The sequence below is a fragment of the Cydia amplana genome, chromosome 14, assembly GCF_948474715.1.
Source record: "Cydia amplana chromosome 14, ilCydAmpl1.1, whole genome shotgun sequence".
Taxonomy (NCBI): domain Eukaryota; kingdom Metazoa; phylum Arthropoda; class Insecta; order Lepidoptera; family Tortricidae; genus Cydia; species Cydia amplana.
Genome location: NC_086082.1, coordinates 10,747,325 through 10,759,438, shown reverse-complemented (window position 1 = coordinate 10,759,438; position 12,114 = coordinate 10,747,325). Strand labels below are relative to the sequence as shown.

Below are 12,114 nucleotides of genomic sequence, written 5' to 3'. Positions count from 1 at the left end.
CAAATTATTATTTTTACCTTATAAATAATAATACATATTTTCTCACTTTAAGTAAAATATTATAGTATATGAATAAAATACAAGCAAATAAAAATAACTCTCCTTCGGCAGATTCTCTTAAAAGAGAAGATAAACAATAAAAAAGCGTTCCATGTCCTTACCGTGGAGAAATAGTCATTACCGTGGTCGAAATATCCACGGTATTCCATGGTAATGACTACCACGGTGATGACAAAAGCTAACATTTTGTCTCATAACCCTAAGCATAGTTAATGTTCCAGAACATTCTTTCAATTACGTCATAACAGTTCGAATAAGTCATCGTATCAAATAGGAATCGTATTAAAATGATTTCCACTTACCGAGAAATAAGACACACAGAACCTGACAATTTTTTTGAACGGCTCCATGGTAATCGACTCATTATTTGAAAATAAAATATATGCGGGCACAAATGTTGGTGTTCCTACTGTCGATTACTAGGCGACGAAGGGCGCGCGAGGGCAGCGGCAGGATCTCAACACTGCTTTCTATTGGACAGCTATATGATGTGCAAGTAGCATCCACGGAATGACAGTACCGTGAGGGCCGGTTAAATTTGATGGTGCCCTTTAGTTCTGGAGGACACAATTTAATTTGTGCAATCAATAATGAATGTACTAACTAATGTAGTTTTAGGCACTTAGTAAATACTAGCCATAAATTTACATTTAAATTGACTTTTAGCTCATGTTTTGATGAAATCTGATCAGGCGACATGCGTTGGTAGTGACATTTTGACCCTTTGGAGCCTTAAAAAACATAGATCTTCTAAAGATAGCGGGAAATGGAACACGGCATGTATAAATATTTTTTTATTTACTACTTATAAGTATAAGACACGGTAAAGATCCCACTTCGTTTTGTACCGAAAAACGCCGGTGACATGCGATTTACACCAAATCAAATAATGACCCATTTGTATTAATTGTACATCGTCAGATTCAAAAATTATTTACAATTATTATAAGATAGCTTAGCTTATATTACACAGTACCTAACTAATTTTTTAATTACCAAATTACATTTAAACTAACTAATTAGTTTCAGACATAATTTGCATGTAAATATAGGTATTAAGTAGATGTAAGTAAACATTCCACGCCCATGTGGGGTAGCTGTTGCAACAATGTTTTATTGTATTTATTTTGGGTATCAACAGCAATACAAAAAGTACATGATAACACAATGAACAGAAAACAAAGCCAATAACAGTTGTCCACAAAAAAACAGCTAACATGCAATAACAAGTTCTTGCAAGCTTTCAATTTTCTGTTTTCTAAGAATATACCATTTTGCACATGTACACAATAATGTTACTAAGATTTTTAGGTAGCCATGGCAGAATACAATGAAAACCTCGAGAAGTAAACCCTTAGCCTCAAATTCGTTTTAACCAAGGGCATTCCAAGCTTTATAGGTATTGAAAACTCTCTCATTAAGCAAAATGTAAGACGCGAAGACACATTGGACAGGTTCAAGCTAGCTAACTAGCTAGTTCTGTCACAAAAGTAACACATTAAGATATTAGATATTGTAAATGTGTAAAGAAAAGTTATAACTACCTACCTTCGAAACAAACGGAAAACGTTCGTAGTTTTTAAAAATGAAAATTCAAGACGAGACCTACTAAAAGAAACATAATTGGTTTAGATTTAAAAGGAATAAATCAAAGAAATAATCATTTTAATTATAAACGAAATTGCAAAATGTGCGAAAAAATTACACAGAAGAGACTGATCTCTGACAAATCCTTTCAATACTCTTTTAAATATTATTGGTTCAAATATCAGCCAACGTGTAAAATGTCTATTATTTACAATAATTTAGGTGAAATACTTACTTGGAAACAAATTCGTCTCAAATTATGATAAACTTGATAAAATAAAAAAAGAAAATGCTGGTCTAGCAAATGTCTAGCAAGCACAATAAACAAATTACCATTGACCATTGACTACTTAACTTTTTTTTATTTGGTGTCGGTGTTGCTAGTTCAGGAGCAATAAAGCCTGCTATTAATTATCAGACAATTGCTTCATTTTCATTAAAGACTTAAGCCCTCATATATATATATTATACTACTCTTTGCTTAAGCCCTTGCTACACGGTCGCCGACAAGCCCCTCAGACCGCGTGGCCTTGGTCTGGACGGACCGTGTAGACAGTTGTTTCCAACAAAATTTGACCAAAACTGACCAGGGTCAGACCAAGGTCAGACGGTTAGAAGGCTTGTCGGCGACCGTGTAGCAAGGGCTATACACGAACATCGAAGTTCGCAAAGTAGTGGTTATACTCGTTCAAGCAAATCTTGTCAGTAGAAAAAGGCGGCAGATTTGAAAAATCGCGGGTTGGCAACACTACGTTTGAATTATTCGAAAATCGCGAGGGCATGGCATGAGTGGTGGGGATAACTGACAGAACGGGATAGTCTTATGTATCTTCCACTAGAAGTAGCAGAGAAAGCGCTATTATTGTTTGCCTTTGTCACAGTCTCATATTTTTTTATTCCCCACCGTAGTTTATGGTGGGATACAAACAATGCGTAAACGTCAAATTGGTGTGAAACATATGAACAGTGCAAAGATTATCAGGAAAAATATTGAAATCAGTGTTTCGTGTGCATGTAGTACGTACTTAACAATTCAACAAATATGGTGAATTGCTCAGTTTTGCGCTGTACAAGTGATTGCCGGCAAAAACAGGACAACGTAACATTTCACAGGTAAATACAGTATTTTATACTTCGGTCACATTATCATGCTTAGTAACAGCATCCTACAATCTATATCAATTAAAATCTGAGTAGAAAACGCATTTCCAGTAAATAATAACTCGGGTAAAAAAATTAACCTATAAATATATCCTGATAAATTAACCGACCAAATTACGTACGCATATTGACAGTAAGCCGTCACCCTTTTAATAACGTGTATTCAATTTAGTCGCATTGCTATTATTCGAGGGATACCAGCCCGTGATGCATACAATTACCCCAAAATTCGGGTATTTTGTATTTTAATAATATTTTTATAAATAATTTTGCTGCAGAACTGGACATATACGAACAATAAAATTGAACTGTGTTTAAATTAGAATGTAAATTATATTTATTTAAGCATTACGGATTCTTTCTAACGTTATAGGGGGTTTTGCCACGACTCAGAGAATCTGATATGCTGCAGGCACTAATTCTTAATTTTGCAATAAGAGTGACAGATTACAAAATAAATATTTCGTTTATTACCTCCAGATTTCCACAAGATGCAGGCACGCGTGCTAAATGGATTTTAGCAACCGGAAGGAGAAACTGGGCACCGACGCAAAACTGCCGAATATGCTCAAAGCATATTACGAAAACCTACCTTTTCTATTTCTTCCTGTGGCACACAGTATGCTAAAAATTTTTTCTTTATGCGTACTTGTAATATGTATAATGAATCGCTTAATGATACAGACATTTTTGTTCATAGTTTTCATAGTTGTTAGTCATTTTTGTAAGACTTATTTGTAAAAGGCTGTTTGTTTTCTAAATAAATAAAAAAAAAGAAAATTGGCCCATTGATATTTTATTTATCGCTGCGTCTTACGTAGGCGAACAACTCGCGAACGTGATTAAAATTACCCCAATATTAGAGACAGACCGTGAAAAGTCTGCAGCGATTTTGATAGCCCACGCAGTGCAAGTGTCGTTATAAACGTCAAACTTTTGTGAAATTATGACGTATAAATAACACTTACACTGCGTGGGCTATCAAATCCGCTGCAGACTTTTCTTGGTGACTCTATCAAATATTGGGGTAATTTTTAACTATATGGTATCCCCGGGTTTGTGACGTCATCTATGTCTATCCCTTACGGGGGCACGCGGTAGGCCACATCTATAGAAATACTACCATCTATCTATGGAAAATCGCGTGTCATTTATATCTTATCTGTGGAACTGTTTTGTTTACATTTCATCGATGTTCGATGTACATTGCTGCTTTTTGTTCGTTTCCTAGGGATACCATACTTTAGTTTGCTTTACATTGCTACTGACATATCCGGCTTGACAGATTATAGGCTCTTTGTTCGCAAATAGGAAATATTAAGGCCCCAATAATAAAGTACACAATGGGTCATCGCCGGCCACTCCAAGGGGCGAATTTATGCGTTAGAGGGAGCAAGTGATATTGCTATCTCATTCTACCGCATGGCTGCGTCCCTTGGAGTGGCCGGCGATGGCCCATTGTGTACTGGGGCCTTTATGCGAAACTGCGCCACTACCACAATCGGAGCACAAATGTGACTGTGACAGTTAAGCTTTGGTTTCCTCCGATAGCGGTGCCGTCATATAGCGGCCGTCTCCATACAAATACTACGACATCCATATTTAGCCGTATTATTTAGTATGGAGACGGCCGCTATATGACGGCACCGCTATCCTAGGAAAACCGATCTTTACGGAGGAAGTGGCACTCTCAATAATTTTCTATGATTACTTGTCGGAATATAGAGTCTAGCTGATGAAAGTTGAGACTGAGATAACGCGGGAATTTCAATAAAAACCGCACCTGGCAATAAAATTGCTATGAAATTAAATGACAGCTTGAAACTGACAGCTTATTTGATAGGAAAAAAAGTTGCCATATAAAAAGTTTTAAATAAATCTCAGTCTCAACTTTCATTAGCCAGACTCTATACTTGGTCAACCAGATCTTGACAATAGAAAAAGGCGGCAAATTTGGAAAATGTAGGCGCGAAGGGATATCATCCCATAGAAAATTTGAATTACGCGCCTTTTTTTACTGACAAGATTTGGTTGACCAGCTATATGTTCTGTCCCTCACGGACGCACGAGTATAGCACATCTATAGGAATCTACAAAGGCAGCCAGACAGTGAATAGGTCAGCTAAAATCGCTAAAGTGACGTATGACACTGACATACCATGCTTCTATGTTCTTTATGATTCGTATCGCGCCAGATTATTTCATGTTTGGCGCCAAGTATAAATTATTTTATTACACAAACTACAGTTACATTAAATTACAGACAGAGGATAAAATAGTGTTAGAAAAATAGTTTTGTATCCAATTAACCAAGTAAGATAAGTTTTAATGAATGAATGCTAGTGCAATTCAAGAACTCACTACGCCATTGACTACACCCATAGAATTAATATGACTAGAACAACTGTCAATCTTCAAAAGTGCGACCAAAAATGAAATGCAAGTGTGTGCGTAAATTGTCTATGTGGGATCAAAAATAGTGATGACATGTTACAACATATTAATAATCTGTCGATGTTTGATTGCTTTATCGACTACTTTTTCAAATGTGTTATTTTAAACTTTAAAATTCTACGACATTATGACGTATAAATAACACTTGCACTGCGTGTGCTATCAAAATCGTTGCAGACTTATTTTAATGTAACTCTTACTGTGTTGGAAAGTGAAGTTTAAATTTACCGCTAAACATGAGCACCTTCAAAAAGGTATAACAATCGTTATTATTGGAAGTCGGTTATAAAAGCTAATATCTTAATGATGTCTTGTGAAGAAATAATTACATAGCTATTAATATACCGACAAGTTATCGATACTGTCATATGAACATTTTGTCAAGCCCTAGCGTAAAGTAACAGGTTATGTTTTTACACAAAATATTTTAAATTATAGACTAATATGATAAAATATTAGCACACAAAGGAAGAAAAACTTATAATGAACTTAATAAACCGGCTTCTTACACTTTTTACGCTGTTAATTTGACAAAATATCGTTATGAATATTTCGCTCGGAATATCATAAATCCTCTGAAATGAGTATTTGCTTGGATTATTTGGCACTGTAACACTGAAATCCGGCACACTACAAGACACCATCTTCACTGAATTACTTTATTTAATACTTTTCGTCCTAATCCGTGTATATTTTTCAATTTGAAAATTACCGTGATACGTTCTTGGCCGTCCGCGGCCGTCGTCAAAGTCAAAAGTGGTTACGTTTTCTCATTGGTAGTCTGACTTTTTCGCACTCATGGGATGTTCATATACGTGATGGCTTCCCTTTCGCACACTTAAGCTGTCTGTCAAGCGCGAGCGGGAATTGTATGTCTGTGACTACACCTTACAAGCTTGGACATCTCCATTTTCAGATAGCTGACTTGGTATAAGATGTATCTTCATTTTTTTAGGATTAGAAATTTGGTAAACAATCTTGATGTGTCTTTTAATTGAAAAACACTTTTTAAAAATCAATAACTATTACTTATGAAAGCAGAAGACTATAAAAGATCGTATTAGATTCATAATTGTTACATATTTACCGTAACTTATTTTTAAAATGTGTTTTTCAATTCAAAGAGACACGTCAAGATTGTTTACCAAATTTCTAATCCTAAAAAAAACGAAGATACTTAGTGCATAATTGTTTTCCATCGTATTTTCTCGGAAAAGTTCGAATTTGTCATGCTACTTCAGTCAACCTCTGAGGGCCTACCGCGAACCACGTTCGACGTGTTGCCTCCCTGTCACACTTACGTACGAATTTACAAGTGCGACAGAGAGGCAGCACGTAGAACGTGGTTCGCGGTAGGCCCACAGTACTTTTTGTACCGAGACTAATTGAAGTAGCATTACAAATGCGAACGGCCGAACGTTTCCGAGAAAATACGATGGAAAATATAGTTGGTCAAACCAATTTGTCAGTCAGTAAGAACCAGGAAAACTATACTCATCTTTTTCTTTTGGGTGCTAGTAGGTACTAGTGTAAGACAAAGATAGTATGATTCTCTGTCTATATTTGAAATGAGACAGTCCTTTGATGCACTACAACTGTATCATTAGTTTGGTATCTGTAAATTTATTCATGTCATTCAGTATGTTAATTTTACATCATAATATTTTATTTGAATAAGCGTCAGCGATGACAATGTCTGTGGAATAAAATAAGACAACACTCAGGTTAACCTTTTCGACGCCGTGTCAAAGACAAAAGCTGTCACGCTGACGCACGTCACCAAAGTGTCAAAACTGAAATTGAACTTTATGCATATGCACGTAGGTCTATGTTGCTCTGTGATATGTGACCGATTAATCGGTCTTTGGCGTTGAACCTACGGTGCGGATATATCGGTCATTGGCGTCCAAACGGTTAAGGGTTAGGTTTTGTGAAAATATTAATTAGAATCAAAGGAGGTGCAAATTTGATTCAGTTTATTATATCTACAACATATTAATACAAGTACATGAAATAATCTAAGTACATAATAATTATTCTTTTTTCTCTTTAACTTTTGCTTCTTCGAACTGTCTAAATATTTTTTCACTTAATTTCTCGCCCTCATCATCTATCTGCTCTACTGAAAGAACTTCTGGGATATAAAATTGCATCATGTTTTGCACCTGAAATCAATGAATGCGGTGGTTAATTACGGAAGTATATTTAGGGGTACTATTAAGTACCAGAATTGCTAATGTAAAACAGAAAATTCAAAAACAGCACATGTTTAATTAAAATTTTAGTTTGTTGCCAGGAAACAGTGGTGGCCCTTGGGTGGGTTGTAGGGGGGGATTCGCGCAACAAAACAAGGCATTTTTTTTTACTTAGCAATAAACACAAGGGACTGCAAAAAATGTGACACTGGAGGATTGCAGTTTTAAAGCCAACTTTAGATAGCAACATGTGTATTTATTAACTAAGATTTTGAACCCCTCACTTAGTTTTTATTTAATTAAATTAAAATTAACAAATTTCTTTTTTTTATGTCTGATATGGAAATGGCTAGTAACATATTTTTTACTTACCCCATTTTTTAGAGTGACAATAGAGCTTGGGCATGATGAACATGAACCTTGCATTTTGAGCCTTAACACCCCATCTTTAAAGTCCACAAATAAGACGTCCCCACCATCCTCCTGTACTGTCGGTCTGATCCGTGTATCAAGAAGTTCCTTTATCATTTGTACGATTTCATCATCATCTTCATTGATTTCTGTAAATAAAGGTAGAAATATAAATAAAGAGGGAAGCTTGTATTGAACAGTTCTGTTTTGTAAATTTGTTACACTTTTTTGTGATAATGATAAGCATATTGCTTATGCCTAACCGCAAGATAGAAAAGACATTGTAGTTGTTTCAACACAATCAGTGCCAATCACCCCATTTATAATACAAAATGAACATGCCTAGCGGGTTCTACGTTAATTTTTACTATGTGTTAATACCTAAGCCTTGACAGTTTCTAACAGACTAGTGATGTGACAATGTTCTTCCTATACAAGTCGAGAAAAAGATACCACTAAAAAAAGGAGTTAATTAAACTAATCTTTTAAGTGCTACCTAAATGCCACGAATTAACAATGTGTATTAATAAGTGTGTTTCTTAGTTGAAAAATCAACCTGAATGACCGTTGATAGTGATACATTTTTAACATACAAAGTTGTTAAAATACACCACTTACGAGTATCTCCAGAAGGTTTAGCATCAGTAACAACAGGCAAGCCACTGGCAAAGAAGTCCATAATTGTTGCAAAGATCTCAGGCCTTAGCAGTTTCCACTCCACTTCATCATCCTGCTTCGTAACTGTTACAAAGTCAGGTCCAAAAAAGACTGCTTTTACACCCTCAATGCGGAAAAGCATTTTTGCTGAAAAATAAATACATTTTCATCATCCAACTTGGAGGAAAATTGGAGAGGTGAATGCCCAACAGTGGGCAGATACTTGCAGAAGAAGAAGAGTTTCACCATCATCACTAACTTAATTCTGCTGCTGGGCACGGGCATTAATGTGTGTCAATCTAATTATTGAAAAATGCACGAACGGTAAGAGAATTGGAAGTAGAAGCATACCATATTGAAGTTTTAGAACACAGATTTAGAAAAAAATCTATGACAATTACCTAATGGACTGCAGTGAGCCGCTGCCATATTAGGGAAGTCCATAGTATGCCCCGGCTCCAAGACTTTAACACCGGGTAAAAACTTCACACTGTTTGGGTTTGGCGTATCCTGAGTTTGGATGAACATGCTGCGACATTGGCATGTGCCAAAAACTTTAGTTTTGCCATTCGTTCTGTCCAAAGACGGTGATGAAATCCCGCTAAACTGTTTAGTATCACATCTGGAAACCGTATAAAATATCAGCAAATAGATCGTGAGTAGAACGCAACAAATAGCGGCGTAATTGATTCTAGAACTTATTTACCTGTTTAAAGCTGCGGCGCAAATGCGCCCGCAATTATTTCCTATGCGAAAAAATCTTAGAGAATTCCGCAACATATTTACAATTGAATTACGACGAAATATATACAAGTTTTATCTCTGATCCTAAGCAAAGTAAAGCAATTTTTTTATATAGACTACTTCGTCACTTTTGACACTTTGAAATTGTCACTGTCAGTGTCAGTTTTGTTTTTAAATTGTTGCCAGGTGTTAATTACAAAAACACTGAAGGCCATGCTACACCGTGACCACAAACAATAGTTGGTCAAACCAATTTGTCAGTAATTAACAACAAAAAAAAGTATACTCATCCTTTTCTTTTGGGTGCTTGTACTAGTGTAAGACAAAGATAGTATGATTCTCTCTGTCTATGTTTGAAATGAGACAGTCCTTTGACAAACTATACTAAGAAGATGCTACGTATCATATCATACAAAGATTTTGATTCATCTTCGATTATTATTTCAAATAAATAAATTATAGGCGTAATTAATCTACAATATATACTGCGTCAACCAGATCTTGACAGTAGAAAAAGGCGGCAAATTTGAAAAATGTAGGCACGAAGCGATATCGACCCATAGAAAATTTGAATTTCGCGCCTTTTTTTACTGACAAGATTTGGTTGACCAGCTATATATTTAACTTTTATTTTTCTAACTATAATAGGTATAAATAACAATTCAAAACAATACTATCATTGCTATCTGAGATCCCGGGCTCGTGCAGCCGTTTCGCTCACCCACACACTCAGTGATAACATTTGAGAGTTAGAGAGAACCAGAACCTGAACGGTTGTACTATTAGTTATTCTGTGCTTACGGTGTCTTTAATGGCAGCTCGCCGCTCCGCTGCCAACTTTACTGCGTCCGCAGCCTAGACGGTCGAAACAAATCTCACAATATCTCACCGGGGGGAGGAGTTAATCAAAAATCGTCAAAGATCACTACGTAGGTAATGGATGCCCCCCACTGCCATTTAAATAAAATAAACCATGGTCTTTCGACCGCATTCCAATGATTTATAACTCAACACAGGTTATAGCCCTTCCAAAATTGAAGTGCTTACCTTGTGACAAATTGGACAAGTTGCCTTTAGACGCGGCTGGACAAGCGAGAAATGTGCACGTGCTGACGAGCTCCTGCACACCGAAAGAGAAAGAGACGACCTTATGTTTAACAACGAGTGTGATAAAGATGGATGGAATGAGAAAATTAATCAATAATAACAGATTTCTTCGTAGGCACAGAAATAAATATGGAAATATTTTTTGTGTTCCTCAAGTATGAGTATAACCTATCTATGGTTATATAATATCATTGCCGCATTCAGCGTTCAGCGTTTGCAGTTCCGTTGAACCGAACGAATAATCCGAAATAAAAGTCATATTATAATATTCATTGCACTTTATTAACCAAAAACTAAGTACTCTCCTATGGACGTTGCATTGGTAGGTATGCTTATATTACATTAGCCTTAGAATAATATAATTTTATTTGATTGTCAATCACTAAAATTATCGAGTTTACATTATAATCATCAAGTTTCTTCTGGGCCAAGAGAGAGAGAAGAGAGTCCGGGTGCTAATAAACGAAACCCAGAACAAATAGTTACACAGCAACACAAAATCTCAAACTGTGCTTAAATCGCGTAGGTAATAATACTTAAGACACCATTTAAAGCCGTAACACACTACCGCACCGCACCAAGGTCGCGGTACGGTGCGGTAGTGTGTTATGACTATTAGACACCATAATTATATAAAACCGAGAACTCGCCACGGCTTAGGGTGGTATTCCACCTATACAATATTAATTTCTTTGTCCAATGTTCATTGCGTCTCACTCTCTCATAGCAAAATGTGAGACGCAAATATACACTGAATCAAGATGTTGGGCAGATGGAATACCGCCTTTATAAAAAAACAGCCTGAGGTCAAATTTTGATGTGAATTGAAATCCGTTTCCGTTTTCACTATGGCATAATTTGCGGTAGACTACAGTGGAGTCCAGACGAGACAATTTCTCGCCAATCTGATGAAATTGTCCGATCGAATCAGGCTGTGCGGACGCAAACGCCAATTTGATTCCCCGGTCAAATCAGCAGGTGCGGACACAAAAATGCCAATTTTCGAAGTTAGTATCTATGGAATGCAAATTGGTGATTAAATTTGTGTACGTGTGGACGCTACATGAGATTGGCGCCAATTATTTTCCTAATCAAATCGGTCGATTTGCCCAGCTCGTCTGGACTCTACTTACGGCCAATAACTATAATATAGATGGTCAAGCAGATCTTGTCAGTAGAATAAGGCGGCAAATTTGAAAAATGTAGGCGCGAAGGGATATCGTACCATAGAAAATTTGAATTTCGCGCCTTTTTCTACTGACAAGATTTGGTTGACCAGCTTTAACTACGTAATCCATGTAAAGTCTGTCAAGCCACCTCCATCAGTAGAAAAAAGCGGCAAATTTAGAAAATGTAGGCGCGAATTAAGGGTATATCGTCCTATTGAAAATTCGAATTTCGCGCCTATTATTACTGACAAAGTTGTTTGGCCGGCTATAAATCGAGCTTAAGGGGATTTTTATTTCGAGCAGATGAATCCCCTTATGGTAAGCGATTATCGTCGCCCATGGATAACTGGACACCCGCAACATCAAAGGGGTTGTAAATGCGTTGCCGGAATTTAAGATGGGAGTACACTCTTGTAGAAACTATATTCGAATAACTAAGTTCGCAAGCGTGTTTTCGTGAGGACAGACTTTTATAATTATAATTATCCTAATAAATAATACAAAATGTACTGTACAATGGCAGTGTTTCTTTTTAAATCTAATGTTAATTTCTATATATCTATGACCAT

The 12,114-nt window shown here is 36.3% G+C and overlaps 1 protein-coding gene across 1 annotated transcript; it reads right to left on the bottom strand.

Moving 5' to 3' along the window:
- Nucleotides 1-7,221: 7,221 nt before the first annotated feature.
- On the bottom strand, nt 7,222-9,394 carry LOC134654128 (NFU1 iron-sulfur cluster scaffold homolog, mitochondrial-like). The gene is made up of 5 exons (XM_063509574.1): nt 9,232-9,394; nt 8,927-9,147; nt 8,487-8,672; nt 7,830-8,017; nt 7,222-7,427 (listed from the first exon to the last, which is right to left on the bottom strand). The coding sequence occupies exons 1-5, from the start codon at nt 9,303-9,305 to the stop codon at nt 7,296-7,298; spliced, it is 801 nt and encodes a 266-aa protein (XP_063365644.1). The 5' UTR covers nt 9,306-9,394; the 3' UTR covers nt 7,222-7,295.
- Nucleotides 9,395-12,114: the final 2,720 nt, after the last annotated feature.

Excerpts from the sequence above, each read along its gene's own strand:
- LOC134654128 (XM_063509574.1), bottom strand. The coding sequence starts at position 9,305 with ATGTTGCGGAATTCTCTAAGATTTTTTCGCATAGGAAATAATTGCGGG. Across the intron at positions 8,018-8,486 it reads TAAACCTTCTGGAGATACTC|AAATCAATGAAGATGATGAT; the intron begins GTAAGTGGTGTA and ends CTTTATTTACAG. Across the intron at positions 7,428-7,829 it reads TTGTCACTCTAAAAAATGGG|GTGCAAAACATGATGCAATT; the intron begins GTAAGTAAAAAA and ends CATTGATTTCAG.